At 34.2% G+C, this 11,516-nt stretch overlaps 1 protein-coding gene across 2 annotated transcripts in view; it reads left to right on the plus strand.

The window, feature by feature from the left end:
• Positions 1–11,516, plus strand: part of LOC117110014 (caspase recruitment domain-containing protein 11-like) — a 56,390-nt gene that overhangs the window by 14,830 nt on the left and 30,044 nt on the right. For both annotated transcript variants that reach the window (XM_033252560.1, XM_033252561.1), the window contains exons 2-3: positions 5,131–5,412; positions 7,049–7,241. In XM_033252560.1, coding sequence (XP_033108451.1) covers positions 7,058–7,241 — 184 coding nt within the window. In that variant the 5' untranslated portion in view covers positions 5,131–5,412; positions 7,049–7,057. The remainder of the gene's footprint in view (positions 1–5,130; positions 5,413–7,048; positions 7,242–11,516) is intronic.

An 11,516-nucleotide genomic window follows, 5' to 3' on the forward strand; every position in this document is an offset into this window, starting at 1 on the left:
TTCCAAAAATTCACAATTAATTCAGTAAATTACAATCACATTTTGCCATGGAACTTATCAAAAACTGACAAACATAAAAATGGGCCTTCTCTTTCTTTTTGCAGAGTTCGAATGAGAAAAACATTTTTCCTTTTGAAATAAATTCATTTGGATCCAAATATAATTTGTATGAAATTTTTCATTAGTGTTGATCCAACAAAATAAAAAACAATAGTACTCACACTACGTTTCGCGAATGATCCGTTCGCTTTTTCAAGTAGACTGGTGATGTTATTTCCTTTATTTTGTAATTTGGCAATGTTTAAATTGATGTTGTAGTGATATATTATATGACTATTTAATTTTTATTTCAAACAAACTATTGTCCAACAGGAACACTCTGTTCCCAATTACAGGAAAAACTGAAATAGCAAAAACAACATCTAAAATATAAAATCACAAGAATGATATGATGAAATGTTTTAGAAATATATTGGGTGGCTGTTAGTCTAAATATATAGCAATGAATTTTATGAAGACAGCATTTTACAGATTAACAAATCGTTATCTAGGGGATGGGGAGGGGTACAGGCCCTCCAGAAAATAGCTCAAGTCCTCCCAGTATTGCCCCCTACTACCACCCCCACACACTGGAAAATGAATTTATGTAAAAGTAGTTGAAAACCCCTAGATACGTCACTGCTAACAAAATATATTGGGAATCCGTAAGCTTCCGTTTGCTTATAGTGAACTTCTTTATCTGACCTTGGGGGTCCTCTGCTCCCAGACGTTTGGCTGACATGGACCTGCATCTCTTGTCCTGCGCCATCCTGACGCACCTGTCGTGGCTCCTGCCGCCCTATCCCTTGACGTTTCCTGACCAGGCAACTCTTGGCTGTCCAACTCATCTCCTTCCGTCCATTTTGCCGTCAAGCAGAAGCCGTTGAAACCCATCTTTTCTGATTATGTGCCAAAAGAAAAAATTTCGTGACTTTCTACTCTTCACGATATTCTTCTGACATTGCATGAACAAAACCTTAAGATATTTTAAATTCAGTTAGTCTGTACATGGTCTGTTAAGTGATGTATTCATGATATTTTTGTAGTATGTAATCATAATTATTATTGAATGATTTTATCATTATAATTATTTGATTTGAAGTGAACTTTTAAATTATGTCGAAATATTTGAATTTAAGTGTTTGAATATAATGAAACATGAATGTGTTTAACAGTATGTTAAAATTTAAAAACAGTAATTAAAAACGTTAAATTGCTCATTTAAGATCCAATAAAGTTATTATTATTACAATAAAACAAAGATCAAAAGATTCAGATTTTTTTCTCAGATTTACAGACTTTACTATGAAAATCCTTAAATTGGTTACTTGGTGCTTGAATACTTGTTCCTTGGTACAGTAATTCTGTAGCACTTAAGCTATCTATATCCTCCACTGTAGTTAGTATTTCCAGGTCTCCCAAGTGAAATGAGCGTAAAAAACTACCAAACCCAGCCCAACACGCAATAAACTCAGTTGAACAGGGCGGTTTGCGGGGAATGGCCACTCCCCCCAGCCAAAAAAAAAAAAAACTTACCGCCCACCCCACACCCCAATGTATGAAGCAAAAAAAATCTTGCTCAAGTAGTTAAAAAATACTTCATATCATCTTATGTTGCGAGGTAGCACCTCCTCATATAATCATCGATGCCCCCCACTGAACTTCCCTACCCCATTGTCCCTCCCCTCCCTATTTTAAAATGCCTAGATACTGTATTCATCTGGGTCTATGAAAGAAATAGTTTCAATTGTATGCATCTGCTTATATTGATGTAACGAGGTCAAATTGCCTTTCTAATTTCCAATAGAAAGTTAATAATATTATATAAAAGCAAATATTAATTAACGTTTATTATCACAGATTGTGAAACACAGTCAAATGACTGTGTTAGTAAATACAGGAAGCAAGAATTAAACACTTTTTTATTGTCATCAATCAAGCACGTGAACTAAACACTTTTTTATTGTCATCAATCAAGCACGTGAACTACGAATTGATTTGCCAGTTGCTAAAAATGCACTTAAAATCATATAACTAAAATGGTTAAAAAACGTTTTACAATTTTTAAAATTATGGGCGGGGGTTGCAGGCTGGCTGAGCCCATCCCCCTCCCCCTCTGAATCTGCCACTGAAGTAGGCCTAATTTGCATTGAGAAGGTATTTGCATTGAGTGAGCAAGTAATACTTTTTTTTTAAATCAAATTGATAGCACATAGAAAAACTTTAATACATGACACTGGAGTGATTAAAAAAAGTAGTCCTGTTAGTCTGAATAAATACGGTATTGATAACAGGTAACGTTGAGGCAGCACCCTGAGGCTATACTTTAAATATGTAATTGGCAATGAAAGCTTGTGTCTAGTAAAAAAAGAGTGACTTGCTTACAGACCGCGCATTCCTCCACACTTAAATACGGTACAGGCACAAGTTATTATTTTGGGTTTTTTGGAAGAGCTAATAAGATAGAAATTTTTTAATAATTTGGGTGTTTATTTGTACAAAAAAAAGTATTATTTAGAATGTTCATTTGTTTAAAATTAAAATATCTTAAAATTGAAAAAAATTAAATTTCTTAAAATTTGGAAAAAAAAATTGAATACCAAGATGCGATTCGAACTCACAACCTTAAATTCATTTGAACACATCCTTAAACAACTGCGCCATCCATGCGACGTTCCCTATTACTGTTGTGGTAATGGCAGTAATTTACTATACAGTCCTTGCAGACAGTGAAACCCCTGTTTTGTCTTGTAGGTGTAGGGGAACCCTTGGGTTCGACTTTTAAAAAGGGCGATGAGTGTTTGTTGGAAATCTCCTCAAATTTATGTGTACAAAATTTCCTGCAAACCTCTGTTCAAATATGGCGACGCTGGACGCTTTTAAAGTTTTGGTAACAAGAACAAGAACAGCAGTGAGGCTCTGAGGTCATCACCTTGGGCGGACCCAATTACATCTTTATAAAGTTAGTCTCAGAGTGCTGCCTCATCCTACCTGTTATTAATATGCGAAATCTTATGAATACATCTGACATGATAAAACACTTTATAGTAGACAGACACCACTCGATTGATGGTGGAAGTGATAAAACACTTTATAGTAGACAGACACCACTGGATTGATGGTGGAAGTATTTAAGGCGAGCGTAAAAGGTCAAAATGCATGTGTGTCCAATGGCGCATGGTGTATGTATATATTTACTCTGATACAGTTCTAGCCAAATTTGTCAATTCATTTCCATTGTTACTCACGTATGTCCTGTTGGTTTCATTGATAATTTGTTATCGGTAGTTTCATTGATAATGTTTAGTCATCAAACAAAATCTCAACTAGACCTGGCCACGTATATTAATATATCTGGTAGTTAAGTTTGTTTGTGTTAAAGGCCACTCGCATGTTAAATATAAAATTCTAGTTGGAATAGTCAATTCATTCCCATTTGTTACTCATACGTGTACTGTAGTTTCATTGATAATGTTTGGTCATCAAACAAATGTATTATTAAATTTATGGTAGTAGTTAAATTTGATTGTGTTGCCGTACTCACTGCATGTGATAGGCGTCGTCCTACACATTTCCATGAAGAACACAATGGCTTGCACACAGCGCATTGTTTTCAATGACGATCCATTCAGGCTGCCACGGACAATTAGCAGATGACATCGTCTTGCGCTCATAGGATGCGAAGTTGTATTCATCGTATGATGGTCGTACAAGTGGCTTAAGGTCTACTCACATATTCAGTAAAGAATTAAGGAAGCAATCAAAGCTTCTGTCTTACAAGATAGATAAAACATAAGAATTGAACTTTATATTTTAATAAATAATTAATACTGTATCCAGAATCAATAGTGGTATAGAATTGTAAATTAAGTACTGTATCTTAATGCTGTTTTATGAATTGCTGGTTTAAATAAATTAGTTATGAATTACAGCAAGTACAGTTATATAGAATATGAAAGAGTTTGCGGTTACTTTTATTCCCGAAATATCTTGGCTGTCTGAATATAACAATGGCAGGTGTTTATGGGAATTTATAACAATGGATAAGTTTTGAATATCATAATGAGTGGGAATTTGCATGAATAATGTCAATTCCTTTCGCATGGTGGAGCATTTACAAATGTTCTACAACTAGTTTACGTCATAACCTATTAAAATGGAGAAACTGAAACGGTCGTGACTCTACCTGGAAAGATATTTCCTAAGAAGTGCTAACAGTGATCCTTCTAAATACAATGGGTTGACTTATTTTATATAGCTTGAACTTTATTTAGAATGGTGGTTGCTTTACTATACTAATATTGCAATCACCTTCCTGATATCACTAATAATACAGTAGACCGCTGATTGCACATGCAAAATTTCGCCAAATGTAACCTACTGTAGGTTACAAGATTCGCTGCATTTGAATGTGTTTTCAACCTTTTTAAGGTCAGGTCAATTGACTTGAAATGCCTTTTTATATCCCTGCATGTCCCCCTGTAAGGAGTGGAGTGGGTGGGACATAGGAGGGTTTCATTGGTTCACCTTTTAATGCGAACCCACTTTGATGAACCAAGCCACTCATGGACTCAAAATAATGACCAAATTTACATGGTAGGATGCTTTATGGGCTCAGCTCCCTGAACCCTCTTCTCCCCCTCACCACAGAAGGTGTTCCTCTGGACTCCACCAGCTTGCCTAGGAACACAGGTCTTTTGGCTTTCGTAAGAAATACCCTTAATAAATCCTTGTTATAGGCCTACCCTCCTTCATTTCTAAGGTTTAGTCTAATCAAGGATTTGTTCTAATAATCTACTTATGTTTTTGTGTGGGTTATCATTGATTTAGGTCAGGGCACAATGGGCAATGCTGCTATTTCCTTATTGTTTTCCCTTTAGCAGTATAACCATCCGCAAACAGTATATTATTACAATATTAAATATCGTTGCTCTACTTTTTATTTAAAAAAAAAAAAAATCCACCCACCAATCATCTTTATGAATACATAATTTGTGTTCCATTGCGATTGGTTGATTCTTTAACATTCAGCTGCCTTGATATCTGTTTGATATTATGTTTATTGTTATGGTTGTTTTGTTCTTACTACAGATGGTTCAACGTTGATACTTCCTGATAGTCACTGCATAAGAGTGGTCCTAGTCGAAAATTGCGGTAGACTTGCTGCAGCTCCAAGATCAGGAATTGTCCATAGCTGAGTGTCTGTGCTATGTACACTATTACCACTCAAGGACTTACTAATTTACGGTTTCTGGATTACAACTCTGAGACTTGCTGATTTCCTGCAGAGAGCTGTTAAATGATTATATCCTTCACAACACTTTTGTTGATCATCGATTAGGTTGCAGTTACACCAGCGAGGACTTTTAACAAGTAAGAAAGCTTGTAATTAAATTAATTCTTTTTTCCAAGTTCAAAAACAATATTATAATGGTGTTACTCACTTATTTAAAAATTAAATGAAATGAATTTATTTATTCACAGAATTAAGAAAGCTTGTGTCTCAATATATTTGGAAGGTACTATTTTACTTAATGTATAGCAAGTAAAAGTATTTTAAGTATATGCTATGATTGGTAATAAAGATACCATCATGAATTTTTTATGCTGATTTGTTCTAATGGTATCATTGAAAATTCTGTATTTTAATTAACTTATTTTTTTATGATATTATGACGGATTATTATTCTTTTTTTTATTTTGATTTTTGATTTCATACATGTCATTGAATTCAAAATTTTGGCTGGGCCCCTGGGGTCCCACAGTAGCCATATTGTTCCTTAATAGCCTACTCTCGCGTAGGAGTTATACAAGGAGTCGAGCTATCCGAATCCAATTAATACCTGACATATTCAGATTTGAGCCTTTATTATTTATAAGAGAAAAGGTGTTACTCAAGTTAATTTATTTGTTTAGCAAGAAGAGTACCATAAAACCTTGAATAAAAGCCCTGGTTTCTTTTTTTTGCCAAATTTACACATGCTTTTTTTTCGAGATGGGCATCCTTTCGAGGCTACTTTTGCAAAGTAAAGTATTAAGGAAACTTCTTTTCAATATAAATGCTGTAAATTTTGGGAATTACTACTATAAAACTATAAATGTGGCAAAGACAAACCAAACCAGTCACTCGTCACGAAAATCGATTTTGAGTTATTAATACAGTGTTAGAGAGTAAAATAATAGCTATAATATGGTAAAAAGATCATTCAAATCGGACATTTCCTTATGAAGTTACAAGCATTTAACCACACAGCTGTTTAAGGAACATATATGAAAAATTAGCCGTCAAAGTTTATGATTTCAGGCATTTCTCATGCAGAAACTATCTTTAAATCCTAAAAAGTATTGTTTTAACATTGAAAATGGGGAAAATAACAGCATAGAATATATCAAGGTTAGTTTGGTGCAATAAAATAGATTTTTAAAAATTTGACATTCCAGCATGTTTTGGCCATTTTCTCTGAAACACGATTTGCGACGAGTGACCAGTTTGGCTTGTCTTTGCCACAAATTGAGACACTGTAGCACAGTTTGTATAAGGGAGTGTATTAACCGGAATTAAATCACCTAAACTACCGTATAAACCAAGCATGGTTTGAATTCATTTCATTTATTTTAAATTCATGCACAGTGTATGTATTGTACTGTACTATCTCGAAAAGAAGCCCATAAATATTTCTCTGTCTCCTACTAGTACATTATAGAATAGTGACCCTTCTTGAGTGTTCTAGAAGGTCGGCTGATATTTCATGGGCCCTCTAAAATATATGAAATAACCTGATGATTTAATCAGTGAAGTCTCTTTCTGAGGATTAGGGAGTGGAGTTGTTTGTAGTTGTGAGAAAGAGTCCTGCTGTCTCACGACGAATTGGACCTAGGACCCCAGGATTAGAAGGCAAACATCTTAACCAACCACTAAGCTTCCATAATATATATCAGATATTTAATATGTAATTCAGTTCATAATACATGAGATTCATGCTGTTTTCCTTTTCAATTTCATTTATAGAAGAGCATAATGGCAGTTGTTGATGAATACCCAAATTATCGTATCCTACTTGAGGATAATCGTGATACACTTGTAAGCACGATTGATGTTATGCAGTTTTTCGCGGAGCTTCGCACTGCGAGTGTATTCAATGTGGAAGACGAGCAAAGCATTACGCAAAATGTAACGCTATCATCAGATAGAGCAAAAGCAGGTATTTTAAACTTTTTTTTTTGTAGCTGTCTCTGAGGGTGTGTCATGAGGTCCTTGGGTTTGTTCACTAAATTGTCATTAGTTTTAATATAATTATGCTGATTGAAAATAATGTAATTACTTTTCGAAGTGTTGAATGACAGTTTATTAAGTTTAAACCATGTAGAGACCTTAGTCAAGTTCTCTTTTGACAAATTAAAACAGAAGTATGCCAATTATTATATATAGTCACGATGTGCCTATATATGGTCATGGTGTGATGTCATCATTACCATATTTAGGCATGTCACATGGTTTTTTTGTCATATAAAATTTGAGAGGGCTTTACATATGTAGCGTATCATTGCTTGAAATGGGTGTTATTAGCTGTTTACAGTAGTAGCCTAGGTTCCAGGCCCTAATTTTGGGTTACTCACTCTTTATTGCACTTAGTGCGTGCCATACCTAATTTAATTGGCGTCCCATACTCGATTTCTGTCCAGAATGATAAAAATATTAAAAAATAAGAGACTTGTGGCAAGTCTAGATGTTTATTACATTAGCACTATAGTCCTTTTGCTAGATAAAGTAGTAATAAGTTTGTAGATTTGTAAAGCACTAGTATCTATCAAATAAGATGCTTATGGCGCTTTCCACTAAGCCCCGCCCCCTTGAATATGTTGGTAACGTTGGTAAAACGACAGCGTTTGTGGGACAAGCACATATTCCTGGCATTGGTCTGATTGGTCAATTGTTCATTTTGATTGGCACTCAAGAAATACCAATTATCTGCTAGTGCACAGATACCATTTGAACTGTTCAAGTACCAGTTGAAGTGCATATATTATTACATTATTAAATCTCTTTCCACTCTGAAATTACACTCCTCACATTAAGATGTAGTACCCAGGTGCATATAGTAATTATTGGGATGCTAATTTCTTAAAACTTCTGAATAAAATGCACTTTATAAATTCATGTTATTATATTTTACTTTGAACTTCATAAAATTTTTTTAGTGGCATATCACTCTACTGAAAAAAAAAAAAACTGCACCTATTAGCTCATAATCAGAACACCTTTAAAACCGCAATTCTATGGAGAATGCAGCACCACAACATACGTTGAGAAAATATCCTGGACTGGTTGAGAATCATTATCATGGCAACTATTAATCAGTTTCTGATACTCTGAAGGCTACATTCTTCTCACCCCCCATTCCTACGTAATTATTAAATTACTATACACAACAACATAATTGAGTAACTAGACAAACTGTTGACAGGATCCCTATCTACTATAGAAGAAAGAATTTGTCTCGAAAGAATCACTTAATAAATGATAATAAAAAAAAAAAATGAATATGAGCGTATAAAAAAGGTAATAAATTGTGTACAAAAAATTAAGAAAAAAAAGTTTGTAAACAAAGTGATAGAAATAAAGCTGCCTTTGACCTTGAGATGGTAAAAGTTGTTGTGTGATCCGCCTAGGCTTATTTCAATTTCAATTAATCGCTACTCAGCACAAAAAAATCATTACTGGAGCAGTAAGTTCATAGTGTAGGACTATATGGTCGGGAAGTTCTTGATATAAATGGGGGTCAAATTCCACATTACAGGGCTCGAGTAAAAAGTACTAGATTTCGTAAGGTGGTACGAAGGAGGTGAAAGTGATTAGATTGTATTGATGAAGTGACCATGAAAGATGCTCTTTCAGTTTTAGAACCAGATTGATAGTGATAGGATATCCTGTTGCACGTTCTGTCATCTGTTTATAACTATCGATTCAATGGATCGGCTTGCTCTTGAAACAATTCATATCGCTTTTGCAAGCTGTCACTGAATCGTAGCTTTGAACATCCAGCCGGTCTTAAACTAAAAGGCCAAGAAAACCTCGTGTTGCCAAAGCCTGACTGACTGAGTCTCACCTTTTTTTTGAGCAAAACTCTATTGTTTTGTCGCTCCAATTAAAGACCACTTTTGGGGAAATGTTTCCATGGTTTATAGCAGCTTTGGTCTCTAATTAGAATAATAACGATAATAGACATTTGTTTATATGGGACCACAGAAAAGTAGTCTTTAATTTGAAGGGTTTTTAGTTAGAGGGAAACCTGTATTTGTAAATTATGTTTTAAAAAAATCTCTTTTCACTGTGTATATTGGAAAAGAAATATTATTTTTTGGTTTTTTGTTTTAATTCAATTTAGCTGGCTTAAAAAGTATACAGATTTATGTAGCAAACAGAGAGATTGCCAATTCCTAAGTATACACAGCCATTCTTTCTCTTTACACCGTTATTATCATTTCCCTTGATTAGATTTAGCGTGTATTTTTAGAGTTTCAGGAACTAATCAATTTTACGGACTTGTAAATATGGCTGCAACTAATTTGCCAAGGCTTTTTTAAACCGGTGTGTAGGTGTAGAATGAGTCTATGCTCCAATTCACATACTGTAGTTGCACCTTTGCCAAGAGGATGTATCCACGGCGTCTTTCTGTTGGCCGGGGCTGTCAGGATGTCTGGCTTTCTGTCTGTCTGTTTGCAAGATTACACAAAAAAAAAAATGAATGGATCATCATAAAATTTAGTGGAATGGTACATAATAGTAGAAAGACACCATTAAAATTTTCGGAAGAAAAGGTTAAAGGTCAAGTTCAGAATTTCGATTTTTACCCTCTAGCATAAAAGAAAGTAATGGAATTGCCTGTCGCATTCAGGCAGCACTCAAGAAAACAATGTGCTTGAATATGACGAGCGGTTCCATTATTTCCTTGAGTGTATGCTGCAGTTTCGCCCATCATGTACGGCCTGCATATTATTGGTAAGTTTAGGCATAGGGCAGATGTACTGTGCTTTAGTTTAATGATGAGATCATAGGAAGGAAAAATTCATGAGATGTTTATATAATTTCAGAAAGCATAGTAGTAGAAACATTGGTGTTGGTCAGTATTTGTATATAATACTGCTGGGTGACTTTGAGGAAATGCAGACGTGGTAGCTGATATAAAAAGCAAATCAATTGAATAGGAAAGTATAGATGCCAACTGTCAATAAAATCAGGCTCTGCAATTCTCTCATAAAATAACTAAAAATATATGATTATCCAAAAAAAAAAAACACACCTTTGTATTGCTCAAAACCTCAACTAAAATATTAGCTTTTTTAGGTTTGCAGAATTTTTTTTTTTATTATTTTTTTTTCACCAAATCCAGATTTGTTAATATTATTGTTATTATAAACTATGAAATTAAAATCTCAAATTTTATTTTTCAAGTTGTTAAGTTTAGAGTGGCAGATCCAGGATTTTGAAATAGAGTTAAAATTGAATGTAATTCTTTCCCCAATTTGTTGTTTAAGGGGTGAGAAAAGCTACTCCCTCCCATTGAATCTACCTGTACCTTTAGGGAGTGGAGAGAGCTGACTACCCCTCCCCCACCCCCCCCCCCTTTATTGAATCTACCTTTACTTAACACTTACAGTGACCGACTGTATATTTTATTTGGAACTACACACAGTTGGTTAAATATACCGTAGACTCACAACACCTTATTTATATTTTCATTCTTCAAATTTTTTTGATTAGAATTTCCTTCCTTCCTCAATTAAAATTAAACATATCCTTCTTTTAATATTATAAACTTCCAAAATTTCAATCCAACATATTTGCTTGTGGTATGTAGTTCCTCACATGTCCAGCCAAGTAGATTTCAACTCTACTGTCATTCCCCTCCCCCTAAAGACATTGAATCCCACTGGAGACAACTGTAAAACTAAAAAAAAGAAGTTGTATTAAATTATTAAATTAGGAGATGACTTAATCAATTTCACGTTCTAACTCATGCTATAAACAAACCCTAAAGGCCTTAAATCCCACCGGAGACAACTGTAAAACTAAAAAAGAAGAAGTTCTATTAAATTATTAGATTAGAAGATGTCTTAATCAATTTCACATTCTAACACATGCTATAAACAAAATGAAACAAGGTAAATGTTTTCAGACAATTTATAGAATTATTTCTGTAAACATCCATCGGCAGTCCACGTGTTCATTTCATTAATGGTGTACTGAGAATTACTTATACAGTAATATTTGAAGTGATATTTGTTTTTGTTGTAATTTAATTTACATGATTTAAAGTAAACAAATTACAGCAGAAATTACAATTTGGACAACCAGTATTTACTAACAAGCTTAATAAGGAAGTTGGAGAAATTTCAAATTCCTAAGCATAAGCTTTGTTTCTTGTTTTTGCTATATGTGGCAAAGACAAGCCAAACCAGTCACTCGTCGCAAAAAT

Source organism: Anneissia japonica, unplaced genomic scaffold (assembly GCF_011630105.1).
Source record: "Anneissia japonica isolate Jap-2015-1 unplaced genomic scaffold, ASM1163010v1 scaffold4031_len268452_cov156, whole genome shotgun sequence".
NCBI classification, from domain to species: Eukaryota; Metazoa; Echinodermata; class Crinoidea; order Comatulida; family Comatulidae; genus Anneissia; species Anneissia japonica.